The following is a 27,348-nucleotide window of genomic DNA, read 5'->3' as shown; positions in this document are numbered from 1 at the left end:
AAATATCTCTGGGAAAAGAAACCTTCAAAGAATAAAGTTTAACAAATGAATAATGATAGAAAACTGACAGTTTTCTATGGTTATTTTAAACAAAAATTTCATGTCACAAGAGGGTGAAAAAAGCAAAAGTTTTTTTGAAAAAGAAAATTCAATCTGTAAGTTTTACTTGTCTTGTGTTTTTTCATGAAATTGTTCCTTTGATCACAAAAAAAAAATTATATGGAATCACAGTTTGTTGGGTACACATGGTACAATGCCTTGTAAAGTCAAGATGCTTCTTAATAACATTTAGTTTTATTTTTCCAGTTTTCGGAATATCACAATAGGAAATTAAATAATGATTGAAATAGGGAATGATAAACACACTACATAAAGTCTGTTATTTTGTCATATCTTCAAAAGGCTGGAGGGGAAGGGGTTTTGAACAAAAAGTTATATTGAAGACTCTTCTTGATTTTGGCAGAAAAATCACCCTTTGAAATTTTTCGCGACGATTTAGAAATATCCTATATAATAACTGAAAAAAGATATTCACATCGGTATCCATCAAATGGATTTTTGCCAAAGAAATAGTTCATCAAGATTGAGGTTGAGCGCATTTCCCTGTTTCAAGAAAATTATTAAACTTACCCATAAGGTAGATATTTATACTTGATAAAGATTTGTATAGCATTTCGTGGTGCTTGTAGATTGATTGTCAGATATTCGTGTCACGTATAATATTTGATCAAAAATACATTTCAATGGTTTCTTTTTACTTCCAAATACATTTACCTATTTTCAATATGATTGAAGAGCATTGGAAAATGAAGTTTTCATGCAAGATATCTAAAATCTTTCAATATTTGAGGAAAAAGTGAACATCTTGTATCTTAACTTTTACGTAAGAACCGAAGAACTGCGACCAAGTACAGGATGTCTCACGCAAATTGTAAGGCGTCCAGAGTGCCGCATTGTTTTTTGGGAATTATAGGCATTTGGACATATTTTTAATTTTTGATGAATACCGATCCAATTGAATTGAAATTCAGTAACTAGTTGTTAAGTACCGATAAGACGTTTTGTTGAGAATTTTCTATTGAATGCATCATTATAGAAAATAAGAATGAATATTCTGAAAAAAAAAATTCTGCGACTGGGAAATGATTCGTATATTATGATTTTGAAATTTTTCAAGAACTTAAAACGTTATATTAGAATTAGTTTTCAAATTTTTCTGTGACTTCACATTATTTTAATGCTTGCTTTATTTTCATTTTTGTTGACCTCTTTCTTTCTTTCAAATAAAACAATCCCGTGTAATTTCGTTATTTTCCAAGAATTTACTGAGCAATTGTAATGAATTCAATTAAGGAATCTCTTAAATTTGATCAAGTTCTAGTTTCATAGGTGATCAGGTGAGTGGAAAATAAAGTACGTATTGTCTTAGTAACTTTAATGTAATACTTTTCCAAATATATGGTTTTGAAAAAACACTACTGAAAGGAACAAACAAAAGTTCTTGATTTTAATTTGTTTATTCACTATGAGTTAGATTACTCACATTCGATATTAAGTTATTTCAAGTTGCAACGTATAAATCAGAGATACTCAAAAATTCCTGGTAATCATACGGAATAGCAAACAAAACATCGTTCGCATTTAACGGCTACAAACCGTCTGTATCGTCGGTGTCGGCCGAGAACTAGAGGGACTTTACTCTTCGGATCCCCGCGGAGGACTTTGTACCAATGACGTAAGGAAACTCTTTTCCGGAGATCCCTGTCAGTGAATCACGTTTCAGGTCCAGAATGTGGTGTTTACATAACACCGGTTTGTTGTGCTCAATCGACGAACCTCGGCAACATCTCAGAGATAGAATCTCGAAGTGAGTAGTCCGTTCTAAAATAGAAATTTCTGGACAATTTCAATCGGACTTTGGACGGCTACGTTTTCACGCGAATCGGTAAGGCGGAATCCCGCTTCTTTTGACGTAATCGTTATGTTATTTTGTGGGCCATCACCTGTTGTCTAATGGTTTTGATTGCTTTTAGACAGGTTTTGGCAGTAACTTCGTAGGTTCGAAATTATCTCGAAATAAATTGCTCTTCAAAAGTTGAGGATATGTTTCCTGGAGAGGCATATTTCTGTATCATCTCAGAAATCTGTTTCCGATTACATAACGATTATAAAAACATCTTCTGGTTGATCGTGCAGCAAGTATTCATCAATTTCAATAATTTTTTGTCAAGGTCTAACGTTCATTAATTTTCTCTTCAGTCTATGTTTCGTTTCCACCTAGACCAACGGTCCAACCCAATGACGATGCCTACAGAGCCCTCAATTGGAATACGGAGGCTCGTGGTCACATCATCCATTGGTGGTAAAACTGTAACAATCACGTTTACTCAGACAAAACTTCGCCACTGGAACTGTTCGTCAAAGACATACGAGATGCTTCAGGTACTTCAATTTTCCCAAGCACAGATATAAGACGTCACCATGTCAGTCTACCATCGAGATTTGTAAGAGAATTCCACTCGCGAACAAAAGCAAAGGGTGGGCAATGGGGCGGATACACTGACGATGAATAGCGATATAGACTCTTTACTGTCGGATCTGAATATTGCCGTTCTTCTGATAATCTAACAATACTAGTGAATCCCAGTGCGGCTTTCGACCAAATCGAGATACGGTGGACCTAATTTTTACACTGCGACAGCTGCAAGAGAAGGCTCGTGAACAACAATCAAGGATCTATGAAGCCTACATCGATTTAAGTAAGGCCTTCGACTCGGTGAATCGGAGAGCGCTATGGAAAATCATGGGACGCCTTGGAGTACCCGAAAAATTCTTAGCAGTGTGTGAAAGCCTTCATACCAACAAACTCTGGAATAAAACAAGGCTGCGTGTAAGTGCCTTTACTGTTCAATATTTTCGCCGTAGCTGCCTCGATAATTTCTGACATGAGTATGCCTGTAACAAGTGTTGGAATAAGATTCAGATTTGATGAATGCCTATTCAACCTGAAGCGCCTCACAGCAAAAACCCGTACAAAGTTTATCACGGAACTTCAATAAGCAGACGACTGCGCACTTATCGCTAGCAGCTCAGAAGATCTATAGATAATGTTGGACACCTGTAAACATATATTCGGAGCTTTAGGCCCTGGACTCAATATCGATAAAACCAAAATCCTAATAAGTCCGTCAGAAAGTCTTCAAACAGATATCAGCCTGGAGAACGAAACTCTAGAACAGGTCGAGCAGTTCGAATACTTAGGAAGCTTCATAAATACTAGGGCTAAACTAGACACGGAAATACACAACCGTATCAACAGGACAGAGTGTTTCAAAATCACGACCACAATCTGAAGACTAAGACAGCTTTTTACAAAGCAGTATTCCTCCCAACGCTTTTTTACGGAATCAAATGCTGGACGCCCTACAGGCGACATATTAAACAGCTTGAACAAACGCAACAACGTCATCTAAGACAGATAATGCACATAAGATGGTTCCACAAAGTTTCGAATGCAGAAGTCTTGCAACGCGCGAGTTGTACAGCAATTGAGACTCAAGTAACGAGGGCCCGACTCAGATGGAGCGGCCACATTCTGAGGATGCAAGACACAAGACTCCCCAAAATAGCTCTTCATGGCGAATTGGCAGAGGGAGCCCGAAAACCAGGAGGCCAGTATAAGCGGTTTAAGGATATACTTCATCAATCCCTAAAATCAATTAATGCTAATCATAACTGGGAACAACTAGCGTTAGAAAGGTCACAGTGGAGGTCTTTGGTGCACAGTTATAATGGATACTCGAGAAGTATACAGCGGCGGCCAGATCTGGTTGGTGACTATCCATGCCCGGGGTGTGCAAGGATCTGTAGGTCACGGTTGGGTCTCTTCAATCACAGAAGTTGGGCACACAGTGGGAATTAGCCCTAAGAAAGTATAAGTCTGGTCGCACCGTTTTTTTTTGTCTTTTTGTAGATTTATTCCCGTTAGCGGGATGCAGCAATGATGAATGAATGATTAATGTGGAAACGTCAACTAGTAGATTCAAAAGAAGACAGGGTGTTCCATCTCACACTAGCTTCCCCGTATATTTCTTATCCCATAGTGATTGGGAAAATTTCCCGGAACACCTCGAATGATTTTGTTTAGGGGACATCTTTTGACGTAAATTTGAGGCTTGAACCCCCTAAGAGGGGGCGCTTCAACTTCTCAAAATTGAATGGGGGAGAGGGGTTGGGTGATACTTCATTTGAAAGGTCTTGGAAGTCTCTTTACTTATCGAACATTGTAAAAATAATCAAAATATTCAAGGTGGCTCATTTGAGGTAGAAATTTTTTAGCGAAAACTGTTCATCAAAATTACGTTTTCATATGTACACCGCTGTAAAGAGGCTTCCAAGAGCTTTCGAATGAAATATCACTCAACCCCCCTTCCCTATTCAATTTTGAGGGGTTCAAGCGGCCTCTCTAAGAGAGTTGCTCGTTCAAGCCTCCAATATACGTCAAAAGGTGTCCCCCAAACAAAATCTTTCGAGGTGTTCCGGGAAGTCACTATAGGGTCTTAGATGGAACACCCAGGATGTCCAGATATCAAGTTAATAGTGATTTAATGAAAGACTAGTAGTTCATAAATATTATTTGAAGGTAAAAGAATTGCTTGCGATGAAAAATAAAAATGACAAGTTCTGAAGATTTTTCTATCGAAGAAACCCATGTGGGCACTGATCAGTAGGCTGAAAAGATTGCAAATTATATCTCCTTTCCTTGTCAAATATGTACCAAACAATCATTATTTTATCTTGAATTTGTTTGCCAAATAAACAAGACCTAAAAATGAGTTCGTGCTGTCAAAACATGCTCGATTTTTGAGATTCACATACACTATCCACGAATTATTCATCAGTAAAAAATTATTACGTATTCTATGTTCACCACTACAATACAAACAGAATATTTATTTCATTTCATTATTGTTTTCTTGAATAAAATATTATCAGATTAGTTTTTTTCGTATCCCTTTCTCGATTTAAAGAATTACATTTCATAAAGGTACATTTCCATATTATATGAGACAGTTATAATGAAAATTCAACTTATGCACATATAAATGAAGGAACTGGGCACTTTGAATGTTCTTCATTCGAACAATTGAATTAAAGTTCTACGATCTCGAAAAGCTAAGGAAACAATTCTAATAGCATTCAAAACGAATACGTTTGCTAAAAACACTACTGAATGGATGCAACTCTTCGGGTTTGAGAAATATCAAGAATTTGAACTGGTTAAGGAGAGAAGTATTCCTACAAGTTTAAAAAATCATATCATACATAAGCGGAATAAGGAAAATATCTGCCCTTAATGTGTAATTTGAGAAAGCTTAAACTTTCGAACATCAAATTATGTGTCTCGCAGTTTCCCCTCAAAGATATTCCACAAAAAACTCATTAGATCAAACACTACACATATCTAATTAGTTTATAATTTTTATAATCTATACTTTGTTCTCGCACAAAAATTCAAGGTATTTTAAATGATCTTCATTATTACTTTTTCAATATTGTCGAGTGAAGAAATTATTGATTTGACTATTAATTAGTGTATATCTTATGTTATTATAAGTTGTTATAAAACCTAGACAGAATCGTATGTGTTTCTTCACTGTTTAATAAATCCTGGAAGAATGACTAATACATATTACATGATGAAATGTAAAAAAGCTTCAGGAAATAATAATTAGGAAACACTCAATAAGCTATGAGAAGAAATTAATGCGTTTGGGAATATAATATGTATATAAAGGAAACCGTTCAAAAATCTATTGTAGGAGGAAAAGTACCAAACATGTTTTGAAATGAAAGTTAAACCTAGGAATATCGGAATAGCAATAGCAACAGTGGATCACAAAAGCAATTAGACTTGGTTTTTTATATCGATTGATGATATTCACAAGATATTCAATTACAGATATACTGTTTCGAACAATCATTAATTTTTGATTTTCATTTCAATGAAACGATTTTCGTTCCAAGGTCTGGTCACTCGAATTTAAAATAGACCGCTCTTGAATAACGCATCTGAATGGCAAGGTTGAGTGCTCAAAAAATAATTGGATATAAGGAGGTACTGGGTAATTTTCCATTTTCTGACGGCGACTATACGAAATCGTAAAATCCAGTCATTTCTCTATTTCATAATTGAAATAATTGATTGCACAAAAAGCTATAACCACGCATTGATAGCAACATAAAAATCTCATATTCAGGTTAAATTTTTGTGTTACCATTCAGTATTGAACTTTAGTTTAATGTTAAATACTCGGGGATAATTCACTTATGGTAAACGGTAAGCTGATTCGACATAGAAAATGGTTTTGTGAATTTTGCAAGTGAATCAAAAGAAATGTCCTGTCCCGGATACTACGCCAATCTAAGATCATTTCTTGTGTCTTATGTCCTGGAGCCATAAATATCATTTTTCATAATGTCCTCTTCCGAAAAGTGAGTAGGTATACTGTAACTCTTCTGTAAAATGAAACGTTGCTCTACAATTATGAAATTCTCTCGGAAATTCTTATACTGACACTTTGTAAATTTCACAAAAATTTCAATATTTACAATGTCTCTAAAATGGTTTTTAATTATTCAAAATCTAAACTGAAGGAGAAATTTCATGTCCGAAAATTGTACGTAATCACTGTCACACTTGAGTAAGCCAGTTTTTACTGCCTGGTTATATTGTTGTTCGAAATTCAAGTTTATTTATTTAAAGTAATTGAAACTTTTCTCGTTCTCGTGAATATTTTCGCATGGTATAATTTTGGAAGCTTCAATAAAAAGCGGACTGAAAATGCTAAAATGAAATTTAAAACGATTATTTTCACTTCATATGAAGATCTTTTTAAACATTTCACATTTGATTTCGCCGAAATAATGTTGGTGTCATTCGATAGTATTTGATCTACTCTATCGTGGTGAGACGTTCGATTCACTAGTTTTGGGACACTAACAATATAACAACACATAAACTGTAGAATTCCAATGAATGCCTCTTTCTCATAAATGGTAAAAAACAGAATATCAATTCTCAAAAATGGCGCCGATTTTGTTTACTGTTGGTTTATTGTACTGTATTTCATAACAATACAATAAGTAATACGTTATGAAAATTCTTTATGATGCTGTATCTGTTAAAAATAATTCAGTTAAGGTACTTTTTCGAAGATGTTATTCAAATTCTATTCTTATAGTTATGACCCACATTTCGTTAATATGACATTACAATTTTTTATTTATTTATAGTCGGAATCAATATACAGGTCAGTAGCCGATTCCTCAATTAAATACATGAATATGGATAAAAATTAAAGATATTTATAAATAAAAATGTGTGATAATATACCTGAATGGTAAGTGTATGAATAAATAATATAAGGTGAAGAGATTGATGGGGAGATTTGTCCGACAAGTGAACCGTTTTTATCATCATCGCGAAATTAACACGAACCCAGTAATAATAACTTGACATTATCTCCGATAAGGCTTATAAACAGGATAAGTGAACCTATAATTCTCATGCATTTCTCATATTTCCAAGAACTGTTGACTGGCTGGATACAAAGTCTGATAAAAATATAGGCAAATGAGACATCATAACAGAGTTCATCGAAAAGTGAACACAACATTGAATGAGGTTCAACGTATAAAAACATCGTCATTTTAGTTGGATGAATTTGGTAGCGTCAAATAGAAAAATAATAATTTCTCAATTACTCTTGTGTTATTGTCTATTAGCTCTGGCTAGTAGTTCGAAAATATTAAAACGTTACAATTTGTTGTTTCTAGATGCCAAAGAATTAAAAGAGGAAGACCGAAACGAAATTGAAGATCTCCGCTGTGCATTAGAAGGTTTGAGAAAGAAAAAGCTCACTTTAGGCCAAGCTGCTGCAACTGAATACTCTGTCCCGAAAACAGCTTTGTTCAAACTATTGAAACAAAAAGGTTTCAAGACATTATCAAGTTCACCAATAAAAACTCTCATCCTTCCGGCAATTTCATTCTTTCTATTTTTTACCAATTTTCACAGAATTTCAATAGAGATATATTTCATGAGTTTTTATAATAATGAAAGGACTAATAGAAGGAGACTATGGTAACCCTACGATGCTACATTTCTCTACTCTCATCAAAAGTTGAAACCATAGAAATATTGAGAAAAAAGCTTTTGACCATTTTCTATTATTCATATTGATACAAACCATATGATGTTATATATTTATGAAATCAGTAAAAATTAAGCTTTCTGAAAATTACAGAGAAATCTGTCTGTTGTCGATGTTGGATTTTATCGAATTGGCACAAGAAATGGATTCTGAAGAATCTTTTCTCAGGCTAATAAGAATTTACACCACATTTGTCCTGCTCATAGTATTTGATTATACAGAGATGATTCTGTTTTTTAGGTCGCAATTTAGTGAGAATCCCACGAATATTATTCAAAAAAATGGAGTTCTTATACGAAACAATAGCAGTGAGGACTGTTGCCACTTCAGCATCACTTGAGGGAAATTTTCAAATGCATCAAATGCGAATTATTGGGGTGCAACTCTTTTCGTTGTAGTAATAAATGTTCTACATTTGGCATTTTATAGTTTCTGCACAGCAAAGAGTAAGTTTTTTCAACTTTTTTATAACCCTGTATTACAATTACGCATAGCACTTTCGATTCTACAGTTATTAATGAAGAAGTGTTGCGTTATTGGCTTTTGTTAGTTGTAGACCGTTTTCTTGCAGAAAGTTGGCTTCAACCATCTCAAGACAGCGAGAGTATTATACAGGCTGGACCATCCGTAACTTTCCACCCCGAATTTTGAGCTTTGGGGTGGAATAACGAAAAAACGCTCGGACAGGTCAAATAAGGGTGTTCAAATGAGTTTGATATCACTACCCCTATAGCCGCAACCCCTAACAGCTCTCATTTTTGAATAGAGAAAAGGGGTCGAGCAGCACCTTGTTGGAAAAGCAATTCAATTTTCTGCATGAGTGTATTTTTTTCATCGCTTTATTATTATACAGAGTGACTCAGTATTCCATCAATAACTTTCACACGCCGAATTTGGATCTTTGAGATGGAAAAAACGCTCGGACGGGTCAAACAATGAATTCGATATCACTACCCCTCTAGCCGCTACCCTAACAGCAATTATTTCAATTTAAACAAAAGCGCACGATTTACGACCTATCTCTATTCAAAAATAATTGCTCTAAGTGGTAGCGGCTAGAGGGGTAGTGATATCGAATTCATTTTTTGACCCGTCCGAGCTTTTTTTCCATCTCAAAGTACCAAATTCGGCATGTGAAAGTTATTGATGGAATACGGAGTCACTCTGTAAAATAATAAAGCAATGAAAAAAAGATACACTCATGCCGGAAATTGAATTGCCTTTCCAACAAGGTGCTGCCCGACCCCTTTTCCCTATTCAAAGATGAGAGCTGTTAGGGGTTGCGGTTAGACTAATTCGAACACACTTAATTGTCCCTCTTTCAACAAAATTTGTCCTGTCTGAGTATTTTTTCGTTATTCCATCCCAAAGCTCAAAATTCGGGGTGGAAAGTTATGGATGGCCCACCCTGTATGTTAACCTAGCTATAGTGAAATCTGACCGGTACCTGTTGATCAAACTACAACAACTATTTAACTAACTTTTACTCAAAAGATCAGTAACAGTCGATTTTACCTAGAGAGAGTCAACTCTTACTAAAAGGATCTATTTTTCGTGTGACAAATAGATAAAATAGTGGAACCCAGGCAAAGTATTCAATGGACAACAACATTCATAATATTCAATACATTGCTTGGATGCTCGCCCCTGGCATTCTATGCAGACTAGCTGTTGAATAAAATACCTGAATTATACACATTGACGGTAACATATGCATTCAAACTATAATGTACCAAGGAAACCATTTATGTTATTCTATAGGTAGGTATGGGACTTATTTCAGTTCCTATTAAAACAGAAAAAGAAAGAGCTAGAGAATTCTATATGATGTTGAAGATTTTGCAAAAAAATTATTGAAGCGTTCGATTTTTATTCCAAATTACGCTACTTTTAATTTACCTATAGATAATTGAGCATCCAGTATATTCAAGTGCCAGAATGGATATATCTTCTGTTGCTGAGAATGATTCGTTCATTGATGACGTTTATCAACCCTTATTTATTCTAGGAATGAAATGGTTAAACTTACTGAATTCGAATTTTTACTTTTTGTGTATTTTAAAGTCGATGATATAGGTACATTTGTAGTGAGTGGTGTTGATGAAGTGTTATTGAAAACATGCGTTTTTCGTAGGGTACTAGATGATTATTTATCTGAAATAAGTATAATGATTAAAAGACTAAATGAACATCTAATTGGTACGTTCTCCTGATACGATTATTGAACTGCTTTTTATCACCATACCAAGAAGTAATAAAATAAAATGGAATTCTTCACTCTTCAATCTATTTCAGTTAACCACATCATTTCAGACCAAGAAAATAAGCTGAATAATCAGCAAAGAAAGTAGGTTTCCTTGTGATCACATTTTTTTGAGAAGATTGCAAATAATCGGTGAAAAATATATGGGATCAATTTCTTTTTCGTTTTTCCTGCTCAAAGAAAATAATAACACCAAAAATATCCTCACAATAGAAAAAGGCTCTAAAGAAAGTGAAAATTCGGATTCAAAAAGTTTCATTTTACCCCTATAACAAGGGTAGATGAAAAAACTTCTCATCAATAACTTAATTATCCTGAGCAACAAAAAGGGTGTAGGGTTGTCCGTTGAAGAAACTCAATCACTCTCTACCCAGGGTATATGAGAGTATATCAGAAACTACTCAATTATACATAAAAATATGGAATAAAAATAGGCTTTTTACTACAAACGATGATGGATATGTCTCTTCCAATTTTATTATTGATATCGGTTCTAATCATTTATTAACTTCATGTTACGTGAATTGAAGCGTTTTATCAGTATCTTGTCATCGCGATTTGATCCTTTTTTATACCGTTGAAGAGTTTATGTTGCAATGGAGTGGAAATTATGAAATTTACACTTATTTCACTATCAATCAGACGATTTCGATATTGTCCGCATCGAGTAGTAATCGAAGATAACAAAAATTGATCAATGAAATCAATGAATGTATAAGATAATTGTTCGTTTTCAAGCTCTAGTATGGATTATACAGGGTGAGTCGTTGACTCGTACAAATATTTCATCAGTAGATTCTTGAAGTCAAAAGAAACACATTTTTCTTATACCATTTTCTCCGATTCGACCCTGATAAAAATATATAGCCATTTTAAGTTTTCATAATTAGCTGTACCACCCCTTCAGAATAACTAGATACTAGATGTTACACTACACTTCTATGGATCTTTTAAAGAGAGTTGTACTCAGTCAAAGTACCCACATTTTCAAATTTCACAGATATGTACTTTTCAATTTTTGAACATCAAATTAGGTACTCATTATATGAGAAAATAATGATTTTATCTTACGAAACGTTGAAATATTCATTAGATAGCGTCCAACTTAGTTTCCAGAGTTGGGTTCTTTGAATTTTTGGTATTTTTATGGTCGGAATGATCACGATGAGAAAACTGAAAGAAGTGGGTGATATCTTGTGTTCGAAAAAGATTCATGAAATGAATGAAAAACTCTCGGAAAAACTTCATTCCAAAAATTATTTCATTCGATAAAACCGTTATTATTATAAAAATAACAGTTTTTTATTTCAAGAGCCTATCTTTCAAACCAAAAATGGTGAACTAAAAAAGCGTTTCTTTTGACCTCAAGAATATACTGTTGAAATATTTATATAAGTCTGTATACTTGTAAAATGTGACTTTCGTGTAGACCTGTAAAACATAAATCTAAAGAAAAATCTAGTTACAACAAGTTGAATATTACACAAATTATGACTTTTTGCGATATCGCAATATCAACTGATTGACTATATGCACACGACGAAAATTGTAAATTATTAATGAGAACAAAATTATGATCAATTTCCAACGGCAGACGTTGGACGCAGGTGTTATAAACATAACACCTCTCTTTTCCTACGACTATAGGTATGTACTACAATAATGAATTTTTATCTTTTTAGGCATTAAAAGACCACACCAACATAATGAAAAATTGTTTTTTGATTCGTGTGATGGCCCTTCATCAGATTCGGTGCATCAGTGATTAAAAATGTGAAATATATTCTTTCATGAAATTTGGTACAACTACCTATCTCACTCACATATCAAATAAACCTTGTCATTTTTATAATGTGTGACATAATCTGGCTCTGGTGTAACCATTATTCAGATGAATACAAGATGGCTTATGAACTGATTCGAGATTCGATATTGTTTGGACTCTCAAGGCAATACCACCTGGTTACTTCATAGAATTTCAAATATGTGAGTTAGGTGGCGTTACCTAATGATTTCGTCTTAAGAGTTTTGAAGTGATTTTGGTTCTATTTTCAGTGTTTGGATTGTAACACTGATAACTCGAAAGAATGCGGTTTCGGTATAACTGACCAACTTCCAAAATGACATTCATCACTCCGAACAATTCAGGTTGTCATCCGTGATGAAGGAGTATGCAGGAAATGGCCATACTCTCTGGTATCATATTCAAGTATCGCCATCCCCAGCTTAAGAATAAGAAGCCCTTTTTTCTTCTGGATTTAAAAAGATTGATAAATTGAAACTATTCTGAGAGAAAACTTAACACTTAAGTGATCATCCCTCGGATCATCCAATCGATTTTTTCGGAACTATCTTTCTCCTTCCCAACTTCCAAAGCTTCACTTATAAGGTTTTTCAATAAGGAATATGGGTTGAGTCGTTACAAGAAATTTTTTCATTCTGAATATGGTTGTGCATAAGTTTCTCCACATTTACTGATGAAAAACGGAATAATTTGATGAAATAATACTAGACCGATATCTATTTGAATGTCATGATTCATTAATATGTTATTATTATTGTAATCCTAATTTTTGTTCGATTATGGAGAACCAGTGGCAGTAATGTTTTGTGTACGATTTGTTACAATGTGCTTGCGCCACTTTACACAGAGCACTCTTAATTTTTAAATCAACAGTGGATGGCGGTTCATTCCGATTGAACCAGAAATTTTCATATAAAGCCCCGGTATCGAATTTGGGATCTTGCAATCCTAAGCCAAGGCTGCAACTGCAAACCACTGAACTACGCAGAACGGATGACTTGGAAAAACATTATGTGGAAGAATTTTTCTTACAGGTGGATTAGAAAGAGCCTTGTGGGTACTCAGAGTATATCAACAGAAAATTCAAGTTATCATTTTTGATTGATTTTGCTTCACAAATGTAATAACATGACTAATAAGTCATGAAGTCATGTCAAACAGAAGCTTCAATTTTCTGAAAATATTGACATTTAATGCAGTGCAATATTTTTTCGGAATAGTTTGAAATTTCAATCGACATCTAGTTTGCCTCTTCTGAGTTGAGTGCAGGATCCCATGCAGGACCATAATTGGACTTTCAAGACCTTTCAATATAGCTCGGTATATATCTTTTATACAAAAATTCAGAAGGTAAGTTTGAAGAGTGAAATTCTCACCAAATTAAATTTCAGACAAAAACTGACGGGTATAAACAATTCCAGAAATATCAGAGTCGATTGTTTTTTGTTGAAATGTATATACCTAGTGAGTTTCTGACTTGTACATAACATTCTTACCGAAGATTCTTGAAATCAAAAGAAACACTTTTTTTCATTCACTATTTCTTTTATTTAGGCTCTGTTGAAAATATACAGGCTGTGGGAAGTCCATGAAAAAATTAATTCTCAGTTATCTCACAATTTTATCGAATGATATTGGGATATAGTTTTTTATTGACATGGTCAATCTCCACCGAATACGAAATTCGACCCACATCTTCCAGGTTCTTGATTATATGATCATAACATACCATAAATATTATACCAGAAACTCAAATATCCCAACTATTGAAATTAAGTCGAACACCCACTAATGAATATTCAACCATTTCCGTTATTCTGAAGGAAATTGTGTTTTTTTCAGGGTTGGCATAGCCCATTATGAAAACTCGAAATGGTTATCTTTTATCTAAGACGAATCAAATGGTACAAGAAATAAGTGTTTATTTTTTCATATTGGCAAGTCCAAGACTCACCCTCTCGCTCACCCTATATAAGCATAATTAAACAGTAGTTTCACTTGAAAGTATCAGTCCTACACAGAGACAACCTTGGTCCTACAGCTCAGGATACAACAATGAAAGTTGGAGAATGTATATCCTCTTGGTAAAGAAACGAAGCTTAACACCATTTTCGTTGAAATTTCGTAAATTTCACAGAACATCAGTTTTTCTCCGAAAACTCATTAATTTGTTATTTCACAATAACACCAACGAATAACAAGTTGTTGAAGCTATATTAGTCATTATTTTGTTCATAAACAGGTTCTCCAAAATTATTCAACAGATTCTCTAATGATTCGATCATTCTTTCAATAGGAGGACTCTACCAAAGTGGAATTTGATAGCTCTCGTGAGCGGATCGAAAAAGATTGTGGAATATAATATGATGGTAACGAACAAGTCTTGAATGGATTGCTGATGCATAAGAATAAAAATATATACAGAATTACTGGCGTTCCACTTAGAAGTTATTCAAAAAATAATATGCTCAAGGCCTTTCCTGTATCGTAATGTATAGTATTCACACTCAATAATACGCTGAACGCTGCAGTGTAGATAAGGTAAAAGTAATACGAATTCTTTCCATTTTCAAGGTTCATCCAAAAATATTAATCTTCAAGACCATTATACAAATATATTATACTCTTGTAGTCTTGTAAGCAATGTCTAATGACGATATAAAAAGTTAACAGTATCCAAATGCATGGTTCCTCAGAAAATTCATATCATTTAACAAGCTATAGGGTTGAATTATTCATGCATCCATTTCAATCATAAACTCGAAGAAAAAAAAACAGGAGAACGCTAGAATAATTAATCAACAATATTGAGAATGTGATGACAGAAGCTCTACGAATCTCTTTTCGGGTTTCGTCTCCACTGGCACATGCCACATGATTTTGAAAGAAGACATCAATTTATACATGTATACATTCACGTATTATCATAAAATTCAAGATGATAATTACCCTCGTAGGATTACTTCTCGGATTACTTTCTGCCAATGCTTTCTCAACCAATTCATTGATGACTTGACCTGAATTAATTTGTTTTCTGATTAAGCCTAGTTTTATCTTTCTGCACATGTTACTCTCAAAATATGAGGATGTGGAGCAGACAAAAATCAATGAATTTTTACATTGATGCATCACTTCATTCTCAAGAAATTGGAGTTTCGTGTTCGAGTTTTGAGACCAATATTTTCTTTGAGGAGGCCCTTAGAGCAGAACATTATCAGGAGGTAGAAATTATCATGCCCTCTATAGGTAGCTGAATTGAATTCTAATGAATGGTGCAATAGTTATTTTCAACAAGATGCCTGCCTACACAGCTGCAGAAACCCTAGCTAGTACGAGGGAATGTTTTTTAGGAGCGACTCAGCAGCCTCCTCCAAGCAAGTACGTTGATCTTACACCATTTATAAGATTTCTGATTATGGCCTCATTTGAATAACTTTATCTTTTAAATACCTATTTCTGATTTGGACCAACTTAAGACTAGAATCATTGAAAAAATTCATCAAATTACAGAGAAATTAACTATGATCTTCTTTCTCATTTGAAATAGTGTTTTAATGAAAATCATGTAAATCAATTTCTTCAGTTTAGTTAAGGATATTCATCAATTATTGGCCACACTACTTATATTGAGATTCTAAGAGAGATCTATTTCTATTACCGAAATAGGTACAACTTTACCTACATACTCAACTGAAAAATTGTAGAAAAAACATTAAACCTCGATTCATTCAAGATCCATGTCTTTGACGTTTGAAAATTATGAACTTTGTTTTGAATTTTCCCAATCTCCTCAGATTGTTCGGATCTAACTCAATGAAAGAAATGCTTATCGAAGGTTGGGAGCAATCACTATCGAATGTGCTAGTAACTTTCTCAAAAAGTGTCCTTTCATACAAAATAGACATAGGTTAATATCATCAATATTTGTATTTTAAGAACATGAAGACATTCGAGGAAAATATTAGGTGGTCTTACTTGACGACGAATTTTTTTGAACGCACTTCATATAATGATTTCTGCCATCTATAGAAACATCATCCCAGACTTTTCGATTCCGGTGACGAAGGTTGAGTGAGCTATTTGGTGATTAACAGTCAGTTATTACCATTAATGTTTGATTGATAGAAAGCAGGAAGACCATGGAAGCAGGGCCATGTTAGTGGAAGGTACGGTAGTGCAATTGCATTCAGTAGGTATCGTGTACATAATGATTTACATTGAAATGTAAATAAAAAATAACTGAAGTAAACCGGGTGCATATTGTTTTTCATCGCACTCCATACAATTTTGTATGGAAACTTTATGCTCCCAATAAACACCGATACGTGGAAGTAACGTTGAGTTCTTCAAGTAACGCTACGTTGAGAAACCGGCAAAATGTCGTTAGGAAATACGTTTCGTTCTAGTGGTACAGTAACGTAGCGGACAATCTTTTTGGAATGGAAATTCTACGAGAATATAACGTTGCCATTCGATTGAAATAACGTTGCTACAATACGAAATTCAAATGTTGATTCTAAAATAAATATTTATTTTTTCTTTCTGCCCAGCACCCACTAGTCTTGTAATAGTTCCCATTAGCCAACATTATATCTCTTCCTACACTTCCCACCCTTCATCGAGACAACCGCAAACATCCATCACCGCCGGGATTCGAACCTGCTACCTTGGCGTCCTACCCTACATCGCTGCCAGCTAGACCACTGCACCCTATAGTTTTTATTGTAGTAGTAGTGAATATTCCATTAGCTTAAGGCAACAAAGTTCATAACATTATATTTACAATATACAGTAAAATCCGGTTATAACGACATTGAGGGGACCGTGAATATTAAGTCGTTATATCCGATGGTCGTTATATCCAAAAAATTTTATAAAGAACTCAGAAATAGGATTATCTATGTATTTTATTTTGAGATCGTAATAACTGCATACATAACGAATACATATGCGAGTACATGGATAAGATCATCAAATTCATACTGTAAATAAGTACATGTTACAACATCGAACTTATTCATGTACATATACAATTAAACAGTAGTAGGCTTAAAAAAATGAGTAATTTTACTTTGTTTTTTAAATCTAAAATTTTCATAATAGACACGTTCAAGTCTTTGGTCAATCATAGAAATACTGTTCAATAATTTCTGGTCATTTAGTCCTTCATAAGTAACAAATTTTTTCAAAATCGATACTACGTGTAGAGCCTCGGCACATGATGACGTCGTTATAAACGGAAGAAATAGAACAAGGTTAGAAAATTTTTGTCGCAATAAGCGACTTCGTCGTTATAGTCGAAGTCGTTACGTCCGAATGGTTTTATGTTAAATTACTTAGAATTTCAAACAATTGTCGATAATTTCTTCGTTATATACGGATTTTCGTTATAACCGGTGTCGTAATAAACGGCTTTCACTGTATCTACATCAACAGTCATCCGCTCAATACATATTCTTTATTACCATTACCAGTCTCTTGAATTGATTCAAATTATAAGCAGATCTCATAACTAATGGTAACTGGTAGAACACACTCAATCCATTATAAAAAGTGATCGCTATTGCTCTTACAATGCCAAGTACAGGACACTCATATTTTTTCGATATATACTACTTGGCAAGACAAGGAAACGTTCTGTAATAGTGGCTACAAGAAGGGGATGTTCGTTTCTTTCAATAGAATATACTCTGAGAAAACACAACATATCCACGTTTCATATTCGTGACTGCAGTAACGAGTTGTTGAATGATTTCCTATACAACGTTGATGTAATGTTATTTATTTCCTATTGAATATACGTTGAGGAAGTACGCTAAAGAAACGTTACATATTGGTGACTACAGTAACGAGTTGTTGAATGATTTCGTATACAACGTTGATGTAATGTTATTTATTTCCTATTGAATATACGTTGAGGAAGTATGCTATAGAAACGTTACATATTGGTGACTACAGTAACGAGTTGTTGAATGATTTCGTATACAACGTTGATATAATGCTATTTATTTCCTATTGAATATACGTTGAGGAAGTAAGCTGAAGAAACGTTACATATTGGTGACTACAGTAACGAGTTGTTGAATGGTATCGTATTCAACGTTAATTCAATGTTTCTCACTTCCTATTGAATACACGTTGAGGGTGCACTAAAATAACAACGTTTTATGTTAGTGGATTCAGTAACCAGCTTGATCATAAACGTTGATTATATGTGAAATCAACCTATGGTGGAATTTAGGTTTCGAAATAACGTCACAAAATTCAACGAGTAACCTTGAATCAATGCCCCCCACCACATATAAACATATAATACACGTGTGTGTGTTTATTGGGCTAAATCCTGAATACATCAATTTCATAGTAGTCTTACAGCGGGTTTCATAAAACTTTGATTGTCCGATCAACGATTTGACAGTCAGTCGGTTTTTCAAACGAAATCACTGAAACCTTTTCATTTGTGAATATATTGAAAAAGTAGCAAATGATAATAATAGAATGGACATATAAACATCATAATTTGATGCGAGAATGATATTCTGAATGATCACGACTGAATTATCCATTGAAAACAATCTGATGTCTGTTCGTCTATCAAGCGTTGATTCCCCGATCAAGCTTTACGAAACCCGGATTGAGTCAACTGCAACCATCACGGAGCAACATCGAGGAGTAATGCCTCGCGTCCCGTCAGAGACTACAGTACGATTACATTTTCTATTCCAATTCAAATTGTATCTACCACACTCAAAACTGACCTACAAACGTACAAACGCTCAATCTATTGTATTGCGTCACAAGTAGAGCTCATGCCAAGTTTATTAGTTATTTGGTTATCACCTCTTGTTGAAATCTATAATAGTTGGATTCATAACTCATTGAATTGTATTTTACATCACGCTAGTACCTGACAGCTGTCAGTAGAAGACAAAAAATGTTCTTTTTAAATAAAAACTTATCTTGGGACTTATCATATCTATAGGTACTAAATATTAAATAAAATTGGAGTGTCCTTCTCTTCTCCAAGGAATGCTTCAGTTAGCTCTTTGGAAAAAGTGAGCAAAGTAAAGAAAATTCGCTAAGCGGGGATTTTAGATGACGTTAAAGCTTCATGGGAATTTAAACGAAGCATTTCGTATCGTGTTGTGGAAAGTGTCTTGTTAATCCACAATCGTCAAATGACGATGTTTTCGTTTAAGAATTACTTGAGTTTCTACAGATCCACGAGTATAATTAAGATTTCCCTCGATACAGTATACATTGGTATGAAATATTGTCTTCTTCGGGTCCTTATATGAAAATGGATATATTTCATTTGCTCTGTCCTCAAGCCACAAACTGATTATTCCAATTGTATGAAATTTGATCAAAAAATCTTTATGCATCTTAGCAGCAGTTTGAGTATTCTTAGTATTTTGTACTTTGAGTACGTCTTTTCTGGCATACTACTGGGTCTGTGGTTCTGCATTAACATTCTGTATACCTCACTCTTGTTGATACAACTTCTCGTAACTATCATTAACAAACTGCAATCTAAGTATTGTTTGCTAGTGAGCAACTCGAACATATTTTCTAAGAACGCGCTTCATGACAAGCACCTGTTTTTTCCAAGGAAATTGTTAATTTGTGATGAATTCTTGAAAAGTTACAACCCATACGGCAGAAAATTATGATTTACATAATATGAAACATGTATTCCAGCTATTACTAATTCAATTATGGATTTTTATTAGAAACTGGCCACATTACACAATAATGGATTTATTATGTAACCTACATATTTAAAAAATTATTGAAGAATATCTGGTTCTTCAATCATTCATGTTTTTTCGATATTGTTTGTTGGAAAGAATGAAAAAAATAATGGTCCTTATAGATTATATACTGTGTCACATCGCAGTTAGTATTTCTCGGTATTTTCTGTTCCATACTAACCTCGATACTAACAAATGAGAGCTAATTTCAAAATCGACATTCATCCTGATCTTAGAAAATAGATACATGGAATGGAAAATAAACATTCCAAAGATTGGACTACGATAGTTGCTTAGTGTCGCCAATCAAAATTGAGACAGTTGACTCGGACACCAGCGAGGACATCAGTGTCACATCAATTTTCAGTACGAATAGATAGGAAGTTTGTAAATTTTTGAATTTAACGCCACTGCCTTAGTGTCGAGCTAGACAAAGAAACATCGAATGTGTGTAGGTACTACAAAACGTTCATTTGTAGCACTGAATGTCCATTTCATGTATCTATGTTCTAAGATTCTGAGCATTGTATTTTCAATCCTTTGTACAATTTCGTAAACCTGCTGATTCCAGAAGTAAAAAAATTCAATTTGAATACAAAATGAAAATATTTCAAAGCCTACTGCGACGTTGCATTTATAAATACCAATACCTACCAAATGGAAGCATTTTTTGGGTCATGTTTTTTCAAATCAAAACACAAATCTACTAAAAGTTGTCTAATATTCCACTCACTAAATATAGGTTATCTTCAATTCTCAATATTGGTGGAGGTGGATGGATTAGTATGTGTTGGAGTTGGAGATAACATCCAATCAAGATGATGAAGTTCTTTGGAAGGTCAGAGGATTTTATCAGCAACTTGTTGATATTCTTGAATACAACTATGAGATAATACGAGTAAAATTTTGTCTAGTTCGATAATTTCCTTGTTTTCTATATTACCGAAAAATATCGGGAGTAAATGGAAGTAAAAAACGCCCCTTTCTTTCAACTGTTGAACTGTAGTGAAAAATACGATAAGGATATCACTGCGAATCTATTCAAAGCACATTGGAATGCAGATGAGTTAATCGACCTGTTACATAGAGTAAGCAAATGGAATCATTAGATATAGGGGTGTTTCTCAAAATATAACACTTGTTTTTGTTATTAATCTATAGGAAACTTTTCATTTGAATTACCTTCAAAGAGGCCCATCTCTATAAATTCCTCAATTTTGAATTTCAAAAGCGAACAGACCATAAAAGAGTTCAGAGAGAAAGTCTCAACACATCACATGGAAAACACGATTAATTGACTAAAGGTCATTTCACTTAAACAACATGATTAGAGAAGCGACAGCAGAAAATGATGAGTAGTAAGTATAAACGCGTGGTGTACAGAACTACGTACATATAAAAATTATCTGACAAACGTACTGCATCGAGTCGAAACAACTACTGAGCCTGAGCTGCGCGCTTAGCATTGAACAGGCTTCGCTTTGAAGTTTGACGTAATATTGACTTAAGTCAAATTAACATGCGTGTTGTTGAGGCTGGTGTTCTTTAATGCACTTAAATTATCGTAATAATAAAAATCGACGCTAAGATTAATGACAGTGGAAAATTCAGGTAGCATTGGAGAAAATTACCTTGGTAGCGTTGTCTTTGCTGTATTCAAGTTGATAATCATTACTATCATTATGATATTTACTCAAAGCCATTTGTGTTTTGTTGAGGCGAATAAAAAGTGAAAATAGATGGACTATCTGGAATTCTGACAAAGAGAAAAGTGGCATCAAGAATTTCCCTATGCCAAAAATAAAACACTTTAAATTCTTCACAATCTGAACTATTTCCGTCCATTTTTTAGGAAACTTCGATTACAGGAAAAAATTCATAACGTGAGAGAACCAGCTAGCCAAGGTGCAACAGCAGTGTCTAGATCATTAAGAGAACAACAGTACTATGTAAATGCCATGACATAAAATTGAAATCTTCAGTAGGTGAAAGATCATTTAAATAAGGCCTCACAGAAAAGTATTCTGTTACTGATTGATTATTCATTTCAGTTAAAAATGTTAATACTTAACATCGCTGAAGTAGACGAGATGGCGACTAAAAATACAGGTTCAAATTGTATAAACTTCGTGAATCGATTTATGTAATATGAGGGGCGGTGGCTGGTTCAGTTTTTTAATGGAAACGGCAACCCTAACGCATCGTACCCGAAATATACAGGTGTGTCTTTGACTCGTACAAATATTTAACAGCAGATTCTTCAGGTCAAAAGAAACACTTTTTTCTCAAACCATTTTTTCCAATTCGGTCCTGATGAAAAGATAGAGCCATTTTAAGTTTTCATAATGAACTGTGCCACCCCTGGGAACATGAAACTACCTTCAGAATAACTAGCTGAATCTGTGACACTACACACCTGTGGATATTTTAAAAAGAGTTGTATTCAGCCGAAGTAGGTACCCAATTTTTCAAATTTCACAGATACATCTAAATTTTTGAACATCAAACAACCCAAAAACGGCACATTATACAAGAAAATATGAAGAACACTTTTATTTTAAAAAACGTTCAAATATTCATTAGATATAGCATCCAACTCAGTTTCAAGAGTTGGGTTCATTGAAATTTTGTTATTTTTATGCTACGTAATGGTCATAATGAGAAAACTGGAAGACGTGGATGATATCTTGTGTTCGAAAAAGATTAATCAAATAAATGAAAAACTAGAACGAAAAATGAATTTTTCTACAAACGTCAAAAAATGACAAGGTTCGCACATTGACAACAATATGCGAAGTGACCCTTTTTTCATTTTCCTTCGTTACCATGACACCGTGCGCGAAGTAGTGTGCGAAATACTTACTTCACACACTGCTTGTAAACTATATGGGATTTTTATATCATAAACTTTATGTTTCTGAATTAAGCAAAAATCCAAGAAATCATTCATTTATTAATGTATAACAAAAATTAAGGCTTCAAATTGTGTGAAAATTTAACACTACCTAATTTTATTTATTATTCACAATGTTAACATTAATTATGAATGAATACCAATAATTAGGTATTCCTAAACCAGATAACTCAGATTCAGCTCGTGATATCGTAGATTTGGGAGTTGGATAAGACTATCCATTTTTGATTTGCAAGCAACTGCCGTAGAGGTGACAGCACTTGATCCTGAAATTTCAATACTCTTTTTCATATTAAGCTAAACATGTTACTTATTTTAGAATAATATTTTTGACGTTTGTAGAAAACATTTTTTTTGAATCTCATGCGCGAAATACTTTGGTGATCTCGACTAGTAGCATTTCGCGCACTAGATACAAAAATAACTATTTATTATGCTTCAACAGACTGTATCTTTCAAACCAAACCGATGCGGAAAAAATGGTAAAGGAAAAAGTGTTTCTTTGGACCTCAAGAATAGGCTGTTGGAATATTTGTACTCGTCAAAGACTCACCCTGTATAGCCTTTTTGTTGCTGAGAAGGGTTTGGTTATTGGTAAGATTTTTTCATCAACCCTTTCTTTCCTATAGGTATGAAATGGTTAAACTTTCTTAATTCAAACTTTTACTCATTGCTTGAAATTTTTAACGTCTTTCATGCATTTTGAGGTCAATGACATACACTTTTTGGTTGGGTTCGTCCGAATAACGAGATCTCAAAAAGTTTCAATTTTAATATGAAGACCGCAGAACTCATTGTCACATTTTGAGTTAATAGTCTTAATAACAGGTCAGCCGAAAAATTTTAGACCAACAGGAGTGAGTGAATATTTTTCCCAATATATTAATATCAATATATCGATGATGCTGTGTGGTGAACAGATGAATACAATCTCGGCTGCAGGTTATACATATTTTTTCTTTTAATTATTTCCTCCCTACTTTTTGTTTTCGAGTGTACTCATTCAACTTCGTTTTTTAATTGGTTTCAAAGCTGTGAAATCTCAACCCTTATCAATAAAAAATAATAATGATAATAGTGAAGTATCATGCATGGTTTGCAATAATGAACATCGATGGTAAACGTCGATTTCCTATCGCTAAAACCAGTAATTTTATGTACCATGAAGAAGTACGCTCTACACCCGCTCTGGAAGGTCTCCGATAATATCTTCGAATACTAAATCAAGAATAGTAAGGAACAATAACAACATAATAAAAACCTATTTTCGGTCCATTTCGGGGTATTGATCGCATACGACGCTGAAATCAATTTCCTGAAATAGCTCCAAAATTTCAATTCTCGATCAATCACGTGAAATGTACACTTGGTCTATTTAATCCCAATTTCACCGTTATTCTCGAAATAGAAATTAATTTACATCAAACTCACCGGAAAGCATAAACCTTCTGCACTCATTTGAAGTATCGAAAAGCATAACATTGCTTTGTAATAAAACTCACATCGGTATTCGCGATTTCTTGGTCAATTGTCAAGAAAACCTTCCGGCAGATATCAGATATCTTTCAAAATTCGTTTAAACTCATACAATCCCAGTAGAGTCATATTGCTGAAAAATTTGCCAAGTTGTTTTGGCACCACTCATATAACAATGCATGGATGGAAAGCTAAGAAAGGTATAGTAACTCAGTAGGAAGATATTTATCGATTCAGAGATAATTATTGAATGACCCGAAAATAGAAGGGACATATTGTTTTTCTTCACAAACTTTTTAGGGCTTTCACTCCCAATCTCTGAAACAAAATTAATTAAAAATGAAATCAACGATTTGCTCCTGCGTGAATTCTTGCACTAATTTGTCAGGAGCAAATTAACTAGAAAAAATTGTTGCCTGACAATGAACTCAAAATAAATAACGTTGAAACTATTATTCTTCGTAACGTTTCGGAGTCTATATCAGACTCCTTCATCAGACGAAAAAATCTACTTTTGAAAATCTTCTGGAATTGTCGCTTTTTGTCTGACATTAATTGTCAACACACAGAAACAGAGACTGCACAGAAACGTTGATTCATTTAATTTTGAAATTACCAGATGACAGTTCCTTCTTTAATAAATTGATCCAAATATGATCTATTCCTACCGAACAATTTGCCAAATTATTATCCTGATCTAATAGAATACACGTAGACTCTTTAATTTTTCGTTTATAATGGTCTGGTTCTGTCATTAAAATTTTTGTGTTGTCCCAATCCATCATGTGGTCTCCCGTATTAGAACAAATGTGATCTGCGATTTGCGATCGATTAATTTCTCTATTTTTAATATTATTTTTATGTTCGCGTTTTCTTATTTCTAGAGGTCTGGACGTTTCACCTGTATAAGTTTTACCACAAATACAGGGTATGTTGTAAATACAATTTTTTGATTTTTGTTTTTCGTTCAAAGGTTTAGTTTTTGTTAATATAGATCTTAAATCATTTTGCGTTTTAAAAACAGTTCGTATGTTGAACTTCGAACCGATTCTTCTTATTTTTTCTGAAAGGCCATTAACATAAGGAATTACATTCAACAAATTTGGTTGTTTTTGACGGTTTGTTGGTTGTTCCTGATCATTATTACGATTTTGGTTAGTCATTTTTCTCTCTAAATTTAATATTGTTTTTTCAATAAAATCTTTTGGGTATTGATTATCCCTAAGAAAATGTTTAATGAAGTCAACAATTTTTTCTAGTTAATTTGCTCCTGACAAATTAGTGCAAGAATTCACGCAGGAGCAAATCGTTGATTTCATTTTTAATTAATTTTGTTTCAGAGATTGGGAGTGAAAGCCCTAAAAGGTTTGTGAAGAGATGCAAAATCCTCCCAAAATAAATTTCAATCGACATATTGTTTTGTTTTTTTAATCATGCATTCATTTATTTAACGCAATTTTAATCAGTCTCATTGGTTTTTACTCATTGACTATCAGTAACAAAGTCTTTTGATTAAGTACGAACTATAATAAAATATATATGAGAAAAAAATGCAACCAATTACAAAAACCATTTTGTCCATTTAGTACAGACAAAATGATACAAACTAAAATATTAACAACACAATTCACAAGTAGAGTCCTTCGGGGCAACTGTGCGCACTTTTGCCTTTCAAGCCATACCCTGTTTCAAATGTTGAAGCTAGGAAAATTAAAACATATTCATAAGATAGAGAATTTTCTAATCTATAAAAAAAAACATCCGAAAGCAAACAAACAAAAACGTTTTCTCCGCAAAAAAAAAAATTTGGGGCGTTCACATGCTCTGTATTGCGAGTAAGTGTGCGCACCCTCACGGGGTAAGTGAACGCAGTGCTTAGTGAACCACACAATCAAAACAAATTACAAAATAATGTCATCAAAATGTTACAAAATTAGAGTAATGCTGTTTATTGTCAATAGAGAAGCGCCTTTTTACAAGCAGTGCATTATTGTATATGTATATTAGTGCCTCCATTCCTGGTGAACACAACACTTGATACATTCCCCTGTTGATGGCTCTTCATATTTTTCTGAACAAAAAGGATCTTAAAGTCTTAACCAAGAAAATCAGCAATGTCATAATTTATTCCTCACTGAACTAATACCCATATAATGAATCTATGCGCACACTTACCCGCGCAACTTGGACCTGGAAGAATTTGCAGAGATGCTAAAAATTAAAAAGAAAACTAGTGAATTCGATTTATTGCAAAAAAAAAGTTGCACGGCGGACTCCTATGAAAAACTAATTTGGCGATTCTGCGCCCTTGCTTCACCCAAATGAACCTCTCTTTCATATATTGCATAATCGAGATATACGCACTGCGCACACTTACCCTCTGCCAGAGACAAACTCTTGTCTCTTGTCTCTGCCCTCTGCGCTCAGTTACCCCAAATGACTCTATATTGTTTGGTAGACTTTGGGAGATCGGCGCATGAAGCATAAGCCCAAAAGAGTCACAAATCCTACCAACCTCACCGGGCTAAGAATGTGAAAAGAAATCATTGCAATAAATGCAAGCGCAATCGCTGTCCTCGTCTTCTGTCTTGCATAAGAAATCTTCGCTTCTTGAGCTATCATCTATCTGACCAGTTGTACAGTGCCTCGATAGTCTCAATCTCTTTTCTGATGATGGAATGTTGTTGGTAGAATATTTCTTTCATCATCATCTGAAATTTTTCTTTTAACTTGTCTCTTCTTTTTTGACGTGGTCTGTTTTTAGCAATAATTTCTTGCATGTTTGGAGAAGAAGTTAAAAGCCAATCACTTTTGTATGGTTTCGATTCTCTTTTTCCGTTTAGAATGAACTGGCTCCGTGGTGCTGACGAAATAGTAGTAACTGGATATTTCAGTGATTGATGCCAGGTCTCACACCGTCA

General features: G+C 34.0%; 1 protein-coding gene and 1 long non-coding RNA gene across 9 annotated transcripts in view; one reads left to right on the top strand and one right to left on the bottom strand.

Annotated features, from left to right (window-relative positions):
- The window catches only part of LOC123308818 (transcription factor HNF-4 homolog), a 107,135-nt gene that overhangs the window by 41,929 nt on the left and 37,858 nt on the right, over window positions 1-27,348 (bottom strand). Inside the window, exon 1 of one of the 8 annotated variants that reach the window (XM_044891680.1) lies at window positions 21,220-21,491. The exons of the other annotated variants lie outside the window; for them this stretch is intronic. Coding sequence (XP_044747615.1) covers window positions 21,220-21,280 — 61 coding nt within the window. The 5' untranslated portion in view covers window positions 21,281-21,491. Of the gene's footprint in view, window positions 1-21,219; window positions 21,492-27,348 lie in introns of those variants that run through there. 8 annotated transcript variants of the gene reach the window in all.
- Window positions 5,766-13,373, top strand: LOC123308820. Its single transcript, XR_006537169.1, has 3 exons — window positions 5,766-6,495; window positions 12,162-12,465; window positions 12,535-13,373. It is a non-coding gene; the product is annotated as an uncharacterized LOC123308820 (long non-coding RNA).

The sequence above is a fragment of the Coccinella septempunctata genome, chromosome 2 (assembly GCF_907165205.1).
Source record: "Coccinella septempunctata chromosome 2, icCocSept1.1, whole genome shotgun sequence".
NCBI classification, from domain to species: Eukaryota; Metazoa; Arthropoda; class Insecta; order Coleoptera; family Coccinellidae; genus Coccinella; species Coccinella septempunctata.
Note: the sequence above shows the minus strand (reverse complement) of the source record. Positions and strands in the feature narration are given on the sequence as shown.